Source organism: Patella vulgata, chromosome 7, assembly GCF_932274485.2.
Source record: "Patella vulgata chromosome 7, xgPatVulg1.2, whole genome shotgun sequence".
Taxonomy (NCBI): domain Eukaryota; kingdom Metazoa; phylum Mollusca; class Gastropoda; family Patellidae; genus Patella; species Patella vulgata.
Genome location: NC_065885.2, coordinates 50,411,926 through 50,430,008, shown reverse-complemented (window position 1 = coordinate 50,430,008; position 18,083 = coordinate 50,411,926). Strand labels below are relative to the sequence as shown.

The following is an 18,083-nucleotide window of genomic DNA, read 5'->3' as shown; positions in this document are numbered from 1 at the left end:
TCTATGGCTACGAGCATGATTTGCTACTATATTATCTTAGCCCGCTGCCACCGCTGCTTAATATTGAGCGACTTGTTTATTCGACTGAATTATTCGACTGGATTATTCGACTGAACTATTCGACTGAAGTATTCGACTGAACTTTTCGACTGAATTATTCGACTGGTTTATTCGACTGGATTATTCGACTGAACTAACTGACTGATTTTATCGACTGGACGAGGCCACATGAAAATGTCAAATACCTCATCCCCCCCGCCCCACCCCATCCTCTTTCTTCGTTCATATCATATATAGGGACTCTATTCTTTTCGAGGCGGACAAGGACAGCTGTCTAGTCGTTCGGATGGGACGAAAAACCGAGGTCCCGTGTCCACATTCGCGTGGACGTAAAAGATCCCTTTGACAGATGGAATTCGATATAAGAGTAGGCCGTAGTGCCGCTGTCCGGGCAAAATTTCCCTCATAGCACAGTGTATGGCGTATGCCCGTCTTCATTAGCCCAGTTCCAAGCAGAACAGTAGGACGTTAAAACTCCATTTCATTTCTTTTCATTTCTTGAAACTAGTTGGGAAGCCCCCCGGTCTCTACCCCATGCCCCGGCTCCTTCAGCTATGTCTAAGAGCATGATTTGCTACCATATCATCTTAGCCCACTGCCACCGCTGCTTAATATTGAGCGACTTGTTTATTCGACTGAATTATTCGACTGAACTATTCGACTGGTTTATTCGACTGAACTTTTCGACTGAATTATTCGACTGGTTTATTCGACTGGATTATTCGACTGAACTAACTGACTGATTTTATCGACTGGACGAGGCCACATGAAAATGTCAAATACCTCATCCCCTCTACCCCCGCCCCACCCCATCCCCTTTCTTAGTTCATATCATATATAGGGACTCTATTCTTTTCGAGGCGGACAAGGACAGCTGTCTAGTCGTTCGGATGGGACGAAAAACCGAGGTCCCGTGTGCACATTGGCGTGGACGTAAAAGATCCCTTGACAGATGGAATTCGATATAAGAGTAGGCCGTAGTGCCGCTGTCCGGGCAAAATTTCCCTCATCGCACAGTGTATGGCGTATGCCCGTCTTCATTAGCCCAGTTCCAAGCAGAACAGTAGGACGTTAAAACCCCATTTCATTTCTTTTCATTTCTTGAAACTAATTGGGAAGCCCCCCGGTCTCTACCCCATGCCCCGGCTCCTTCAGCTATGTCTAAGAGCATGATTTGCTACCATATCATCTTAGCCCACTGCCACCGCTGCTTAATATTGAGCGACTTGTTTATTCGACTGAATTATTCGACTGGATTATTCGACTGAACTATTCGACTGAAGTATTCGACTGAACTATTCGACTGGTTTATTCGACTGAACTTTTCGACTGAATTATTCGACTGGTTTATTCGACTGGATTATTCGACTGAACTAACTGACTGATTTTATCGACTGGACGAGGCCACATGAAAATGTCAAATACCTCATCCCCCCCGCCCCACCCCATCCCCTTTCTTCGTTCATATCATATATAGGGACTCTATTCTTTTCGAGGCGGACAAGGACAGCTGTCTAGTCGTTCGGATGGGACGAAAAACCGAGGTCCCGTGTATACATTGGAGTGGACGTAAAAGATCCCTTTGACAGATGGAATTCGATATAAGAGTAGGCCGTAGTGCCGCTGTCCGGGCAAAATTTCCCTCATCGCACAGTGTATGGCGTCTGCCCGTCTTCATTAGCCCAGTTCCAAGCAGAACAGAAAGGCGTTAAACCCCATTTCATTTCTTTTCATTTCTTGAAAATAGTTGGGAAGCCCCCCGGTCCCTACCCCATGCCTCCGGCTCCTTCAGCTATGGCTACGAGCATGATTTGCTACTATATTATCTTAGCCCGCTGCCACCGCTGCTTAATATTGAGCGACTTGTTTATTCGACTGAATTATTCGACTGAACTATTCGACTGGTTTATTCGACTGAACTTTTCGACTGGTTTATTCGACTGGATTATTCGACTGAACTAACTAACTGGTTTTATCGACTGGACGAGGCCACATGAAAATATCAAATACCTCATCCCCCCCCACCCCCGCCCCACCCCATCCCCTTTCTTCGTTTATATCATATATAGGGACTCTATTCTTTTCGAGGCGGACAAGGACAGCTGTCTAGTCTTTCGGATGGGACGAAAAACCGAGGTCCCGTGTATACATTGGAGTGGATGTAAAAGATCCCTTTGACAGATGGAATTCGATATAAGAGTAGGCCGTAGTGCCGCTGTCCGGGCAAAATTTCCCTCATCGCACAGTGTATGGCGTCTGCCCGTATTCATTAGCCCAGTTCCAAGCAGAACAGTAGGACGTTAAAACCCCATTTCATTTCTTTTCATTTCTTGAAACTAGTTGGGAAGCCCCCCGGTCCCTACCCCATGCCCCCGGCTCCTTCAGCTATGGCTACGAGCATGATTTGCTACTATATTATCTTAGCCCGCTGCCACCGCTGCTTAATATTGAGCGACTTGTTTATTCGACTGAATTATTCGACTGGATTATTCGACTGAATTATTCGACTGAACTATTCGACTGGTTTATTCGACTGAACTTTTCGACTGAATTATTCGACTGGTTTATTCGACTGGATTATTCGACTGAACTAACTGACTGGTTTTATCGACTGGACGAGGCCACATGAAAATGTCAAATACCTCACCCCCCCCCCCACCCCCGCCCCACCCCATCCCCTTTCTTCGTTCATATCATATGATATTAACTTAGTATGTTCAAAATTTTATGAAATTTTAAACAGCTATATTACATTGTGCATACCAAAGAAATCAATAACTATAAGACTAACTGACAAACCGTGGTTCAATACAGAAATACGTAGAGCGATAAGAATCAGAAACAGGTTACACAAAAAAGCTTTGAAAACACAACATGAATGCGATTTAAGAAAATACAAAGTTCAAAGAAATAAAGTAAATAATTTTAAAAAAGCGTTAAAAACAAAATACAAAGAAGAAATCACAAATTTCTTGAATTCTAACGATACAAATAGCCAGAATTACTGGAATAATTTAAGGAAAGTATTAGGCCAAAATGTATCAAATGATATTCCTCCACTTTTAGACCCCAATGGAAGAATTGCTCATTCAAATTTTGATAAAGCTGAATTACTTAACAACTATTTCGGATCAATTTCAAATAACACTCAGCAAGGAGAATTACCAAAATTCAATAAGCGAACAAATTGTCAACTTGATATTCCTTTAGTCGAAGAAAAGGAAATCGCAGATCTTATAAGTACACTGAAATTGAAAAAAGCCAATGGATTTGATAATATTAGTAACAAGTTACTAAAATATACCAAAACCTCAATATGTGTACCATTAAAATATATATTTAACAAATCACTAGAATCAGGCGTTTTTCCAACAATTTGGAAAAAAGCAAATGTCCTACCTTTCTATAAAAAAGGAGACAGCTCTCTAGTTTCAAACTACCGACCTATAAGCCTATTAAGTTCTTTGAGCAAATTATTAGAAAAGGTAGTTTTCAAACACCTGTTTAACTATTTTCATGAAAACAATCTCTTGTACAAATACCAATCAGGGTTTCGACCGAACTACTCTACTGTTCATCAACTTTTAGAAGTGTATCATGATATCTCATCTGCAATAGATAAGCAACTATATTCCTGCTATGTTTTTTGCGATATATCTAAAGCGTTTGACCGCGTATATTTACCTGGTTTGATTCACAAATTAAGTCAATATGGGGTTTCAGGCATGCTAATTACGTGGTTGTCTAGTTATGTCCAAGACCGGACTCAACGGGTATTCGTAAATGGCTCTGTGTCATCAGAAATTACTCTTCAATCAGGAGTTCCCCAGGGATCAGTTTTGGGCCCCTTTTTGTTTTTGACTTACATCAATGATGTACAAGATGTACTCCATAATGTGGCTAGATTATTTGCAGACGACACGGCACTTGGGTGTAGCAAACAGTCAGTTTCAGAGATAGAACAGTCCCTAAACTACGATCTGACGAATCTCAACATTTGGGCGAATAATTGGCTTATAAACTTTAATCCAAACAAAACAAAAGCTATTTTATTTAGCTCCAAAAAAACAGAAAATTATCCGAGTCTGATATTCGATAATCAAGCACTTGAAGTGGTTAAATGTCACAAACACTTGGGCATTACCCTTTCAAATGACGCCAAATGGACCATCCATATAGAAACTATTATCTCGTCCACCTCAAAATTATTAAATATTTTGCGTAAACTAAAATTCACCTTTAATAGACAAACTCTAAATAACGTATATTTGATATTCATAAGGCCAAAATTGGAATACGCATGTGAAGTGTGGGATGGGTGTAACGTTTCCAATACCGAAAAACTTGAAAAGGTACAGCTAGAAGCTGCCAGGATTGTGACTGGACTAACTAAAACTTGTTCTCGTGAAGCGCTTTATTTTGAAACCGGATGGAATAAATTGTCAGACAGACGTACACAAAAGCGACTAACCACATTTTTTCAAATTAAAAATCAGAGAAACCCAGCATACTTATATGACATTCTAGAATATTATCAACAAACACCACAAAAATACAATTTAAGAAACATTAGCGAATATAGATATCCTTATTGTAGAACAGCATTACACCAAACTTCGTACTTCCCCACAACAATTCGAGATTGGGAATTATTAGAGGACCCCATAAAGCAATCAACCACTCTTAAATCCTTCAAATATCTATACAAACAAAAATTACGTTCCTTAATACATAAAGCGCCAATCTACTACTGTAAAGGTAATAGACATGAAAATATTATTCACACTAGAATACGGCATGGGTGTAGTTCGTTGCAAAATGATTTGTATGAAATAAACGTTGTGAATGATCCCACATGTTCTTGTGGCAAATTTATAGAAAATGCCGAACACTATTTCCTGCAATGTCACTTATATGATGTAATTCGTGCTGAACTATTAAATACATTGTCAAGTTATTCTGTGATAAATATAGATATCCTATTGTGCGGCAATTCAGAATTGTCAATTGAGATGAATACAAACCTTTTCCTTGAAGTTCACAAATATATCAAACTTTCAAAACGATTTAAATTTAAATAAAAGTTATTGTTAGTAGTTACATCTTAGAATAAATTATTAGCTTTAGCTTTTTTGGTGGATAACTTTTTTTTTTTTTTTTTTTTTTTTTTTTTTTTCCCGCACCCCCCACCCCCCATTTTTTTTTATTTTTTATTATTATTTCTTTTTATCATTTTATACATGCATCAGTTCATTTATATCCCATTTATTAAACTTTATTTTTCAATGTTTTAAATATAATTTTATATTCTCTTTATCACCTCTTCACTTATTTTATATAGAGCTTTGAGATATAATTCATCTGACTTTACTTATATTACTTATAAATTATTTATTATTGTATATACTATTTCGAAATCTTGTTAGTATTAAATAATGTCTATCATTTCTATGTATGGAAAGGGCTTTTCTAAGTTTTTGAAACTTGTGCTCAATCCTTTTGATATTTGTCAATAAAATATGTTTAAACTAGTAGGCCGTAGTGCCGCTGTCCGGGCAAAATTTCCCTCATCGCACAGTGTATGGCGTATGCCCGTCTTCATTAGCCCAGTTCCAAGCAGAACAGTAGGACGTTAAAACCCCATTTCATTTCTTTTCATTTCTTGAAACTAGTTGGGAAGCCCCCCGGTCTCTACCCCATGCCCCGGCTCCTTCAGCTATGTCTAAGAGCATGATTTGCTACCATATCATCTTAGCCCACTGCCACCGCTGCTTAATATTGAGCGACTTGTTTATTCGACTGAATTATTCGACTGAACTATTCGACTGGTTTATTCGACTGAACTTTTCGACTCAATTATTCGACTGGTTTATTCGACTGGATTATTCGACTGAACTAACTGACTGATTTTATCGACTGGACGAGGCCACATGATAATGTCAAATACCTCATCCCCATCGCCCCCCTAACCCAACATATCATATATAGGGACTCTATTCTTTTGGAGGTGGACAAGGACAGATGTCTAGTCGTTCGGATGGGACGAAAAACCGAGGTCCCGTGTACACATTGGCGTGCACTTAAAAGATGGGGGCATATGGGGATGAGGGAAAAAGTCAAGCATGACTTTATTAAGCCGCGGTGGCAATAACTAAGATAACACCTTAAAGTTTTAATTTGAACAATCAAATTTGAACATGAGGGGACGTAAAAAATAAACAAAAACAATGATAAAAGATATTGGAATTAGTGCGTTTTTTCTTTAACTTATACAGATTACAAACGATTCCAAAATTTTAATAAGCCATCGACCGGTTTATTCGACTGACTATTTGTTTTGGACTTAGGGTCGACTCGGATTCTCGAGTTAATGTCATATGAAACAGACAGTGAATGATCAAACCTTTTTATGAATTGTGTGAGTAAACTTAGATTTTAAATATAAGGCCTAGTAAAATCACATTTTCTTTAAATTTAACCTCTCTTTTGTTTTACTTTATGTATTGTATATAAATAATCTTCAACAGATGCACGGGGGGTTGCCGATTTGAGGAATCATCTCACTAGTGTGTGTCTATCTCAGTATCTGTGGGTCACGAGGTCAATATCATTTTTTTGTTGTTATTAATCATCGCCTATCGCCATAGTCAGACGGTAAACTGCGACAAAGCTTTGCATGGTTGATACTTCTAAATTGAAAAATGATATAGATCCATTTGTGTTTTCAAATTGTAATAAAAGGTGTTAAATTAAATGAGAAAGTCTAGTTTTTAGATATAAACATAGATAAATTTAGTCAACGGCTTCAGCAAAAGGTTCGATAACTCAGATAAGAAGAGAGAGATGGGGTTTAACCTCCACTCAACACAAACTAGGTCATTTCGGGACTAACACATGGTTCAATTTTATTTCAATCATTCACTTGTGCGTAGGGGTCTTTAGCAGTGGGAGGGGGGAAACCCACAATTGGACAGGTGACCCTACTCCTTCTTGTCATGTATAACAAGGGAATCGAAACCAGGCCAGTGGTCTCAATGGACCTTGTGATCTGATACAACAGATAAGATCACATTCATCATGTCATGGAACAATTCTAAAATATTCATCTAGAATTGTCTCAGTTGCTCCATTCTCCATATAACAATTTAAGTCACTAATAATTAAAAGAGAACTCATAGATATAATTCAATCTACAAAAAACATTATTTGAAACAGGGAGCACTGGTGGTTTGGTGAGTAAGACCACTGGATCACAACAGGTCCCAGGTTCGATCTCGTTTTTGGCTGTTCAGCATTTTCCAGGGTGATTTCTCTTTGTCAGTGGTGCAGGATGGAGGGCCTGGCAAGGAACAGTATGTGGTCATTCGAATCTAGGATAGAAAACCAAGGTCCTTCAAACATGTTGGCATGCACATAAAAGAAGTTAAAGGACCCTTGACAGTTTACAAAATTACCCTCAAACTGCATAGTGTAGTTTATGCCTGCCTTCTTTAGTGTTGGAATCAGAAAAGTTGGACTTTTAACCCCAATTCATTTTGTATGATAAACAGAATGCTGGTGCATTATCCACAGATGTATTCCAGTCTTTTACTGTACATAGACAGAGGACATTAACTGTTTGTAGCATTGTAGAAGAAGTGGACAAGGATATTGATACCACAGTCACGACTAAACTCCAGTTGTTTAACTTGAAAATCAAGTCCATTGTACTTTAGGTAAACCAAGGGCGCTGATCACAAACTACAGGTGTTTGTGAACACTTGTCTCAGAAGGATCCTGTATGGGTCAGATTGCCAGATCATATTTCAAACCAGAAACTAAGAAAGAACAAACAAGTAAACCAAAGATGAATCCATTAAATTGGACATACGTTGTGCTGCTCACATTCAATCTGGCATTAGAGTGGAACCCACAATGCAGGCGATCGAAAGCATGGGCATCCAGTGATGCCATGGAGAAAAAACTTGGACTAAATCTATTAGTTGATCTCATTGGAATAAGCAAAGAAAATAACTTTGGACTGTTATTAGTGGTAATCTAATGTCAATGTCCAATGTTCTATTGGGAATGTAAACAACTAAAGAGGAACCAGAAACTTTGTGCATGATAGAACAATTGCGGTTGTTTTGACTATCACAAAAATAAGAATAATACAGAAGAACCAGTCTGTATTGTTTATAAGGGAAGTTTTACAATAAGAAGTGTTGCAGGTTACAATTTAGGTGGAGGTCTGGTGTTGAGGGTACTACTTCATTAATTATATGGTGGGTAAAAGTGTGGTTCTGTATAGCCTACAATTTAGATGTGAGGCAGGGGAAATAAATATAATATATATATAATATGATTAGATTTTAAAAAAAAACTCCTGACTGCTTAGTGCTTATTAGGTTATGCATTTCTGAAAGTCTTATAATGTAAGTACCAAGTTACTGAGGCTGTCTTCTTGACAATGCAATATTTCGATCAGATTCAGACTAGCACATGATTATTTATTACTATGTTTACGTTTTCAATACTATAGAGAGTTTTTGTATTACATGCCTGACAAGGACAGCTGTCTAGTCCTTCGGATGAGACGAAAAACCGAGGTCCCGTGTAAACATTGGAATGCACGTAAAAGATCCCTTGGCAGTTGGAATTCGATATAAGAGTAGGCGATAGTGCCGAAAATTTCCCTCATAGCACACTGTATGGCGTATGCCCGTCTTCATTAGCCCAGTATAGGAGCAGAACAGTAGGACGTTAAACCCCATTTCATTTCATTTCATTGTGTTACATGCATCTGTAAAAATATATATATACATTGCGTCACCCTTGTCCGTCCATATGATTACCTATATTGTTGACACCATAAAGGCTGCAATAAGCCATATATCTTTTTGAACAAGATATTTGGTTGTCTATCTCATTGAAATAACAGAGCCTTTTGGTTTTCAACATTTTCAATAATCCTGTATGGTCGTCTTCAATAGTTTAGTTTTTGACATGTTTCAATAATCACCACCCTTTGTTATGAAATTTTGTTAGCACCGAATAGGCTGCAATTCTTAATTAAATTTTTATCCAATTAAAAGAAATCCTATGCTTTTTCAATTATGAATTCTAGAGATATGTCCCATTTTTATCGCTGATTTGCAGGACAATCGCTGAGTCATCAGATGGGACAGAAAACTGTTCATTGTATGCAATTGACAGCACATTAATGATCTATCGAATTAATATTAGGTCATAGTGCCACTGTCAGTGCAAGTTTTATGATACTTCAGTGTACTCACAAAATACTTTATTTACAAACATATAATTTTCAGTAAATGATCAAGACTTATCAACATCAGTAGCCAACCCAGGTCCCTAATACACTATATCTCGATAAATGAGGTTGGGCCCGCCCCCTCGGCAGCAGATAGCCAGCCAAATAACAGAACAAAATCAGGATCTCAACTGTAAACTGATGTCGATGAGTGGAGAAACCAAGAGCTAATATTGAATTGTTATTGAGGTAGAAACTACTTCAGGAGTGTATAGAGTTTGCTTTTCTTGAACACCCATTAACATACTAAGTGCAGGAGGACTGCACTACACACAAAACAAAACCAACAAGACACACCTCTGGACAATACAAACTACATCATTGCAACTTTGTAAGAAATAAACAAGAAATATGAAATCAAGTGAATGGATCTGAGGGCCAGTCGTAAACGTCCACTGTTACATACAGTCCCAGGGCCTGTAACCAATATCGTCTGGTTTGTCAAGATACACAGACTGTTTTGGCTGTTGCTAAATTAGTCCACAATTATATGTGTAATTTTAAGATGATTATAGTCTATTGGCTTTTATTTGGTTGAGACATTGTCTTCTTCTATCAGGTCGTCCATCTAATCAAATAAATATATTGATTATTGGTAAAATAACTGTACCTAAAATATGGTTCAAATTCAACAGGTTGTTTGGATTCACAAAACACCTAATTTATCTAATTAGTGTTATTGTAATCATTGAGGTAATGACCCCAAGGGTGACATAATGTGTTATGTTAATTGTAAGCACAACCTGTGCACAGATGTACTTATATAAGCTTTTTTTGCTTACATCTTATTTTGTGGTGTGTCAGTAATCCTGTGGGTTTTTTGGACTAGGCTGTCTGCATAAAATATTTTTGGTGGTATATGGTTGTACTTATTTTAATTAATTTTAGAGGGTGTATTTTAATTTGTATAGCTCTCCAATATTTAATGATACATGTATGTAAATCTACATTAAATTTTTGTAATTGTTCAAAATTTATTGACAGATCAACCTTAAACTACATGTTTTAGAAAGGTATATTTGATAAATTAAAGCAACAAAGGTTTTTTAAGGGGCTATAGTTTAGTTAAGATATTATAAGGCGAACAATTTTGAGTAAATTCTTAACTTACATCTGAGAATGCTTTGTTCACTTTAGGCAAGGCTCATAAAATTGAAAGTCATGTTAAGTTTTCAGGATAGGCATAAAGACTAACAATTAATTTTGAATCCGACAAATTGTTCTCCATGGGAACTTTATAGTTTTGTAGGTACTTCTGCATTGTATCAGCAGAGAGAGAGAGAGAGAGAAATGGGGTTTAACGTCCACTCAACACAAACTAGGTCATTTTGGGACTACATGTAACACATGGTTCAATTTTATTTCAACAATTCGCTTGCGCGTAGGGGTCTTTAGCAGTGGGAGGAAACCGGAAAACCTGGAGAAAACCCACGAGGTTGGACAGGCGACCCTACTCCTTGTCACGCCAGTTAACTCAATGACAGACCTTACGATACAGCGCAAACGTGCTTACCATTCGACCATCCAGCCCCCCCCCCCTTTGTATCAGCAGACATCCAATCATCCATTGTGAACAACTTAACATTTTTCTTAAAAAAATTATAAGATTAAATTTGGTTGAGTGAAAACACTTTGAGTTGACTGTGTCATCTTAAAATCACTTTCATATTTTGTCCCCCTAAATGACAGTATACAAAATTCACTTGTTATTCTGTTTTATTTATTAATTTTACTAATATTTGGTGGTCAAATTATTATGAAAAATACTATGTTTTAGCTTCAAATACCTTCAGTTTGTGAAATTTGATAGCAATTATCACTTAATTTAGAATAGATCTGACTTGAGTTGTTGAGCCCAGAGGCAGTATTTGAAATTACAGTTAAACATGTTATTGTGAGAGATTAATGCATGATTGAGTGTGGTAGTTTTTAACATGTGTAGGTAGAAGAAACTGTTCATAAGCATGCTTTTACATCACTCCTTCTGTTCATGAGTAATGTGTTCTTCCTACGATCAATAATTTATTTTCTGCCTTCAGAACTCCAGGAATCAATAATGGTATGTGTTGCTTCAACATAATTTATTCATCATTATCCCGACTGAGCATGCCTATGACAGTAGTTGGGAGAAAATTTATTCTTCATGTCAATGCAGGAATCTGGGTGAGATCATGTCTGCAATGATGATGTGAGGCATTTAAAAGAAGAAACAATTATTTAGGGTTAGTTTTTTTCATGTATTATTTAGTAGATTATATTGATGTACTATTTTTTCTAATTTATATCTTAAATCAGAGAGACAGATCAAATTCCTTAACATGATCGACCAGATCAAAATAAATTAAGACGGGATGATTAATATGTCCTACCCAAGGCCATCTTCTCATATATATTTAACCTCGTTAAAAGATACAAACCAAAAATATCTGATAATTGTTTAAGAATAACATAGCACATAGAATTAAAAGGGTTATATATTGTTTATTTAGGATCAATGTTGTTGGTAAACAATAACCATCTTAAGCATATGGTGACATCTTTGACATAAATAAACCCACTTAAAATGAGCAATATTTTATAAGTCTATCTCTTATTTGGTCTTTGAGAAATTCATTTCGTGTTATCTGCCTTTGATTGTGATATTGTCATCATCAATAATGGCTGCTATACCAGATAGCTAGAGTTATATTATCAGAATCCAAGAGAAGAAATAATTATGAAAATGTGATGGTCATTGTGTACGTCATGTAAAAAAAAGAACAATTAAATATTTATAACATTGATGAACATATTAGCCATTGACATTAAATTTATCTGTAAATGATAAGAGTTATATAGCGAATTAACTATTGACTTATTGTACTAAATATATTCTAAAAAGCCAGTAGTAGACATTTTGAAATTATTGTCTCATATGATCAACATATGATAATTTTTCTTCTAGAATGGCTGAGAATCAATTTACTATTTAACATGAAAAAGCTTTTGGAAGATACCGTTTTCATTCCTTATTTCCGTATTTAATAGTAGGCCTCTTCTCAGTCATTATACCATGTTAATTTACTTGTACACGACATCTATTCATGTAATTTGAACAGATCATGTTAGACCACATTTAGTGAAGCAGACAATACCATTTCTATTATCATAAATGCCTACATGTATACATATGTAATTAAAAATTACCAAGTTGTTTTTTAACTTTTTGCATATTATGTGTAGGAAGACCACACAGCACATAAAAATCAAACCCAGAACACACATATAAACCCAGACAAACACTTTGAATTCTTGTTTACATCAAATCTGAATGGTTCAGAAAGTTTCAAGCTAAGTATCTGGCATATAAAATTCTATGTTTATTTTTTTTTAAGATTTTTAATTAAAAGTCATTATGTCATCTGTAAAGGTTGCTGTGAGGGTTCGCCCTTTCAACAACCGTGAAATAACTAGAGATGCTGAATGTATCATTGACATGGCAGGTGACACTACAAGTAAGTACAGTCAACAGAATTATTATATTTTAAAATTTAGTTTCTTGATAAAGATCACAAATAAGTGTATGATGTCATGATGACAGGGTAAACTGTATTGGTATTTATATTATTGTAAATGCTTACTGTTAAGGATATTTTAAAGCTGTGCTTAATTTCTCTGTCTATAACTGCATTTATATTACAATATCTAATGAAATGGTATCCAGCTCGGCCCTGGAGCCGTATTACAAAATTTTCAGTATTACATGTACATATTCAGTCTAAAACAGAAGTGGTCCACCAAATGACTTGGTCTTGATCCAGGATTGTGTAGTGTTCGGTTAAAATTTTGATTGTTTGAATAAAAACCAAAACCGAGTCTGGACCTGTTATTTATGTACATAATAATACATCCTTAGTATTTCCTGCTTAAATTATCATTCGTCATGTATAGAGAATGGTTCAGGCCCTGATAGAATACTACTTCTTTAATAAGGTCCAGCATAAAGGGACTTTTTGATTTTCTGTTTTTCAGCCATAACAAACCCAAAGGCTGGATCAAAAGAAAGAAAAGCAAACACATTTTCATTTGACTACTCCTATTGGTCTCACACAACAGTAAGTATTTTTTTTGTTTAACCTGTTAACTGATAATTGTACAAATTTGTATGTAAGTAACATACTATTAACATGTGTATTGAAAGTGGTATAAACAAACCTGAAATACCTGTCACAGACATTCCCAGGAACAAATTCAGGCTTTGTGCGGCACAATTCCTCTGGTGCCAGTCCTTTTGTGAGACACAGATTTTCTTGTGTCTTTATTTAAGGACTTTATTTATACATGTCTGGCACAAAGTTAAAAATGTCAGGTGCTAGTTCAATTGTGATTGACATTTTGACAAGGTACAGCCGAAACTTGGTGTACATCGACACTTGCAACTGGCCGCAATTGGCTGCAACTGAGAGGATACGATAAGTTGCCGGTTTGTGTCAGTGTACTCGCTTGTAACTGGTAAACCATCAGTTGACAACAAGTTACTGCTAATTGCTTGTGTTCTACATTTCTAGGAACTAGTTGTACTCAGTTTCTCGAAAATGGTCAATCTACGCGACTGATCGTATCCAGTTTGTACGACCTAGAGGTCACGTGGGCCTTCACATGATCAGCATTCACTTCTATTTGTGTTGATTTGCTATGTATACTCTTAATTATGATAAAAAGAAAGGAAAACTCTTTTCTGAAAGGGGCTACAAATAGGCCTACCAATATTTTCACAAAATTTCAGCATAATTCTAGAGCTAAAACAGTAAGAGACTGTCAGATAAAAACAGCCTCGAAAAACTATGGAAATTCTTTGGTAGCCTAACTTTGTTCGTTCGTTCTTGGTGTTTAACGTCTGCTTCCACATAAGTGATATCGCAGACAAGACATAGGAGAGCCGAAGCTGATTCCTGTTTTTTAGAATATGATTTTGCAATCTTTCCATTTGGCCTTAGGCCATGGATTTGGTTTAGTGGGAAGTTCTTCCCTTTATTTAATATAAAACATATCGTTTGGTAGATGATCTCGTCTGCTTCTGGATTGGTAGATGTCATCGTTTGGGGTTAGTCTTTAGGTGCCAGACCCGTCTTATCGTGGCCTCCCCTTACTCCACTTTCCCACTCTCTGGGTTTGGTATCAGTTTTATTTGCGGAATAGTGTTTAGATGCCAAGTTCGTCTGACCGTAACTCCCCCTTACTCCACTATCCTGCTAGTTTGGTAGATGTCATCTTTGTGGGGTTTGTGTTTAGGTGCCAGGCCCGTCTTATCGTGACCTCCCCTTACTCCACTATCCCACTCTGTAGGTTTGGTGTCTGTTTTTGGCGGAATCCTGTTTAGATGCCGAGTCCGTCTGATCGAGACTCTCCCTTACTCCACTATCCTGCCAGTTTGGTATAAATCCCCTATGTAGTTTAGTGTTTAGATGCCTGGCCCGTCTAACCGTGACCCCCTCTTACTTCACTATTCTACTTAGTCCAACTGTGTCCATTAGGGCGTGGATTTGTTCGAAGATTTGCAGTTTCAGATCTGGTCTCGGGAAGAGTAGGTTCTTAGTGTTGAATGGTATGTTGTTGGTCTCCATTGTTCTCACTAGTTCCCTTCTCTCTTCCTCGTATACCTCGCAGTCTACCAGGACATGGTTGGCGGTACATTCTTCTCCGCACTTGGTGTTTGTAGTCTCGTAGCCGCTCTTTCAACTCGATGGTTTTCCCGTTCATACACAGAGTCATTCTGCTTATCCCTCTATCCCTGCTTAGCCTAACTTAATTTCCTGAGAAGGTTTATAGTAAAATACTATGGTATACGGCTTACACTACAGCTTAGTTATCATGTAGTTGTGCTGATTTAGTGGGAATTTCTGTATTTAAAGATGTATTATGTTTGCAGATCTTTATTTTGGCTTCAGTCGATAATGACAACCATAATCTGCCTAATGCACGTCTTTTTTGGGGCTTCAAATTTCATATAAACTACTATTTAGACATTTATTCATATGACAAGCTTAATCTGCCTAATGCAGGTCTTTTTTTGGGCTTCAAATTTTATATAAACTACTATTTAGAAATTTATTCACATGACAAGCCTATAATCAACTCTCTAGACTATCAGATGGCATGGATTTAAACAGATTAAAACACTGTCACCATTTAATGATTTAATTTAAAAATTGCAAATAGAGGCTAAGTTTCGAATAAAAAGTACCTTTGTTACGATAATAGACAATCTATGCCACATCTTGTCAAGACTTCAAACAGCGATAACTTAGCTCAGAATTAAGTATTTTGAATGACATTTTCAATACAGAGGCCTACATTTTGCATTATCTATTTTTAAACTATTATAGCAAAAACGGCCAACTCTTTATCTAAATCTTACATAATGCTTCGTTAACGAGCACATCAAGTGAGAAAACAATATTATATGTACATATAACTAGTGGTTATATATAGTATATACACATTACGGCAAGTTCACACCAATTTGATTAAAATTATTAAACATATTAACGTTTAAGTATTGGGCGCACAAAAACACTATTTAATTTTCCAATTACAACCTAAATCCGGTTGATTGGCTGGTGACGTCACAAGGCCAACATATAGAATATACACTACTATGCTCATATCACTGTCTATACACACCACCAGTTGACCTAATCATTATCTCATTATAATTATCTACATAAGCAGCTGTTAAGTCAAAACATTTTTAATAGCTGCCATTCTCGACTTGAATTGTTATAGATTACACACTTGTGACTGGAATATTTTAGAGTGAATTTTAAAATGCTGCATTATCATAGAAAGACATAGCCAACTTCCGTGTATTATCATGTCTATTATTGGTGTACGTGACCTTTCACAGGTATTTTGCGACCAAATCAAACATTTTACTAGTTTCGTAGTAAGCAACGCCGCAGGTATTGAATTACATGCAATAGCGAGATCACATGAAAGTGCCACTGCAGATAGGAATTTCTGTATGGAGTCTTAAAAGTTTCAATACGGAAGAAAGTTAAAGATGTTAACAGTTAGTGATTCGAATGGATATATAATGTATGTTGTTAGTGAATGGAAAATGGTTAAAATATTGTATAATGACAAATTGGCTGTCAGACGTGGCAATTGTTAGGAAATAAAATGGTTACAAACATTATTGTGTGACGGCACAGAACTCAAGTAAAACCAGTGGCCACGGGTGTGTCAGCATCGTCACGTTCACGCTTTGTAAAGGACTGGGCAGTAGATAAGTATCACGAAGCATTTTGAACATTATAATTACTGTCTATTAAATTGGGGCACTATATATTATTAGGATATGACTAGTTTACACATGCTGTCGGCTGACTTCAAGGACATTTAAAATGTCTGACGATGGAGAAACCATGAGGTAATCACATAGATGAAGTAGGCACATGTGACATATTTTTTATGAGTTATGTGTCAATGGTTGGGAGGACGTTATGTATTCTGTATAAAGACTGTATGCGTATCCATTTATTTTTTTTGGGGGGGGGAGGGGCGAGAATTAACTTATTTTATTTGTATTGCCTAAAACAAATTTTGCTGTCTGGGCAAAATTTCCCTCATATCACACTGTATGGCATATGCCCGTCTTCATTAGCCCAGTTCTGAGCAGATCCGTAGGATGTTAAACTCCATTTCATTTCATTTCCAACACTTATTATCTAATCTAGACGGACCATTTTAAACTATATGACAGTAGGAACCTAATATTTTTTGATGATTCTCAACGAATTTGAACAAATTAAAATTGCTAACAATGGTTTGAAACTAAACATTGAATACAGAAACTTCTGCTGAAACAGCACAACTAAACGATACCCCAAGTTGTAGTGTTATGACACAGGGACAAAATTTATATTTTCTGAAAGCTGATCACTTGGGCAGCCATTTTGAAAAAATCACATTACCCATGACCCACTGAAGCACTTGTAGTTCTGTTTAGCAGATACTGGTGTACACACGTTGAATTGAGCAACCAACCAGTTGCGGCCAACTGCTTTCAGTTGCCAAAGTGTTGATGTATGCAGAACTCATAGATTGACTGCAACCAATCAGTTACACTAATTCAAGTCTTTGTGTCGATGAACACCATTTTTTAATTCATTATTTCCGCATTATTTTGTCATGGATTACTGTTGATTAGATAGCCGATTTTTATACTCCCACATTTTCATGTAGACGTATATAGGCATCACCCCTATTTCCGTGCGTTCGTTCACATTTTGTTTGTGGACACGTCACAATTTTTATCCGATTTTAACGAAACTTGAAATATAGGTTTATTTCCAAAGATCTTGGTTCCTTTCGATATTGGCATGTATTGGACCATAACTTCATGTATTATAGCCCCTGATTGTACAAAAAATTGTGTTTTTAGCTTGTGGGCCCTCTAGAGGTCACAATTTATATTTGATTTTAAAAACTGTTCATATATATATAACTGTTACACCGTAATGATGGTTGAGTTAGAATTTTGTGAAAATCAGACCAAAATGGCCACTCCCTATATGCAAATAGTGTAAAAGTATGTAATACATTGTGGACCCTCTAGAGATCACAATTTTTATCCAATTTTGTTGAAACTTTAAATATATTTTTATATCCAAAAGATGTTGGATCTTTTTAATATTAGCCCATATCGGATAGTAGCTTCCTGGATTATTTA

General features: G+C 36.5%; 1 protein-coding gene across 3 annotated transcripts in view; it reads left to right on the top strand.

Moving 5' to 3' along the window:
- Positions 1 to 6,416: 6,416 nt before the first annotated feature.
- LOC126826643 (kinesin-like protein unc-104) overlaps positions 6,417 to 18,083 on the top strand; it is a 43,748-nt gene continuing 32,081 nt past the window's right edge. For all 3 annotated transcript variants that reach the window (XM_050555602.1, XM_050555601.1, XM_050555600.1), the window contains exons 1-4: positions 6,417 to 6,478; positions 11,410 to 11,592; positions 12,745 to 12,864; positions 13,382 to 13,464. In XM_050555602.1, the coding sequence (XP_050411559.1) occupies positions 12,765 to 12,864; positions 13,382 to 13,464 (183 nt within the window). In that variant the 5' untranslated portion in view covers positions 6,417 to 6,478; positions 11,410 to 11,592; positions 12,745 to 12,764. The remainder of the gene's footprint in view (positions 6,479 to 11,409; positions 11,593 to 12,744; positions 12,865 to 13,381; positions 13,465 to 18,083) is intronic.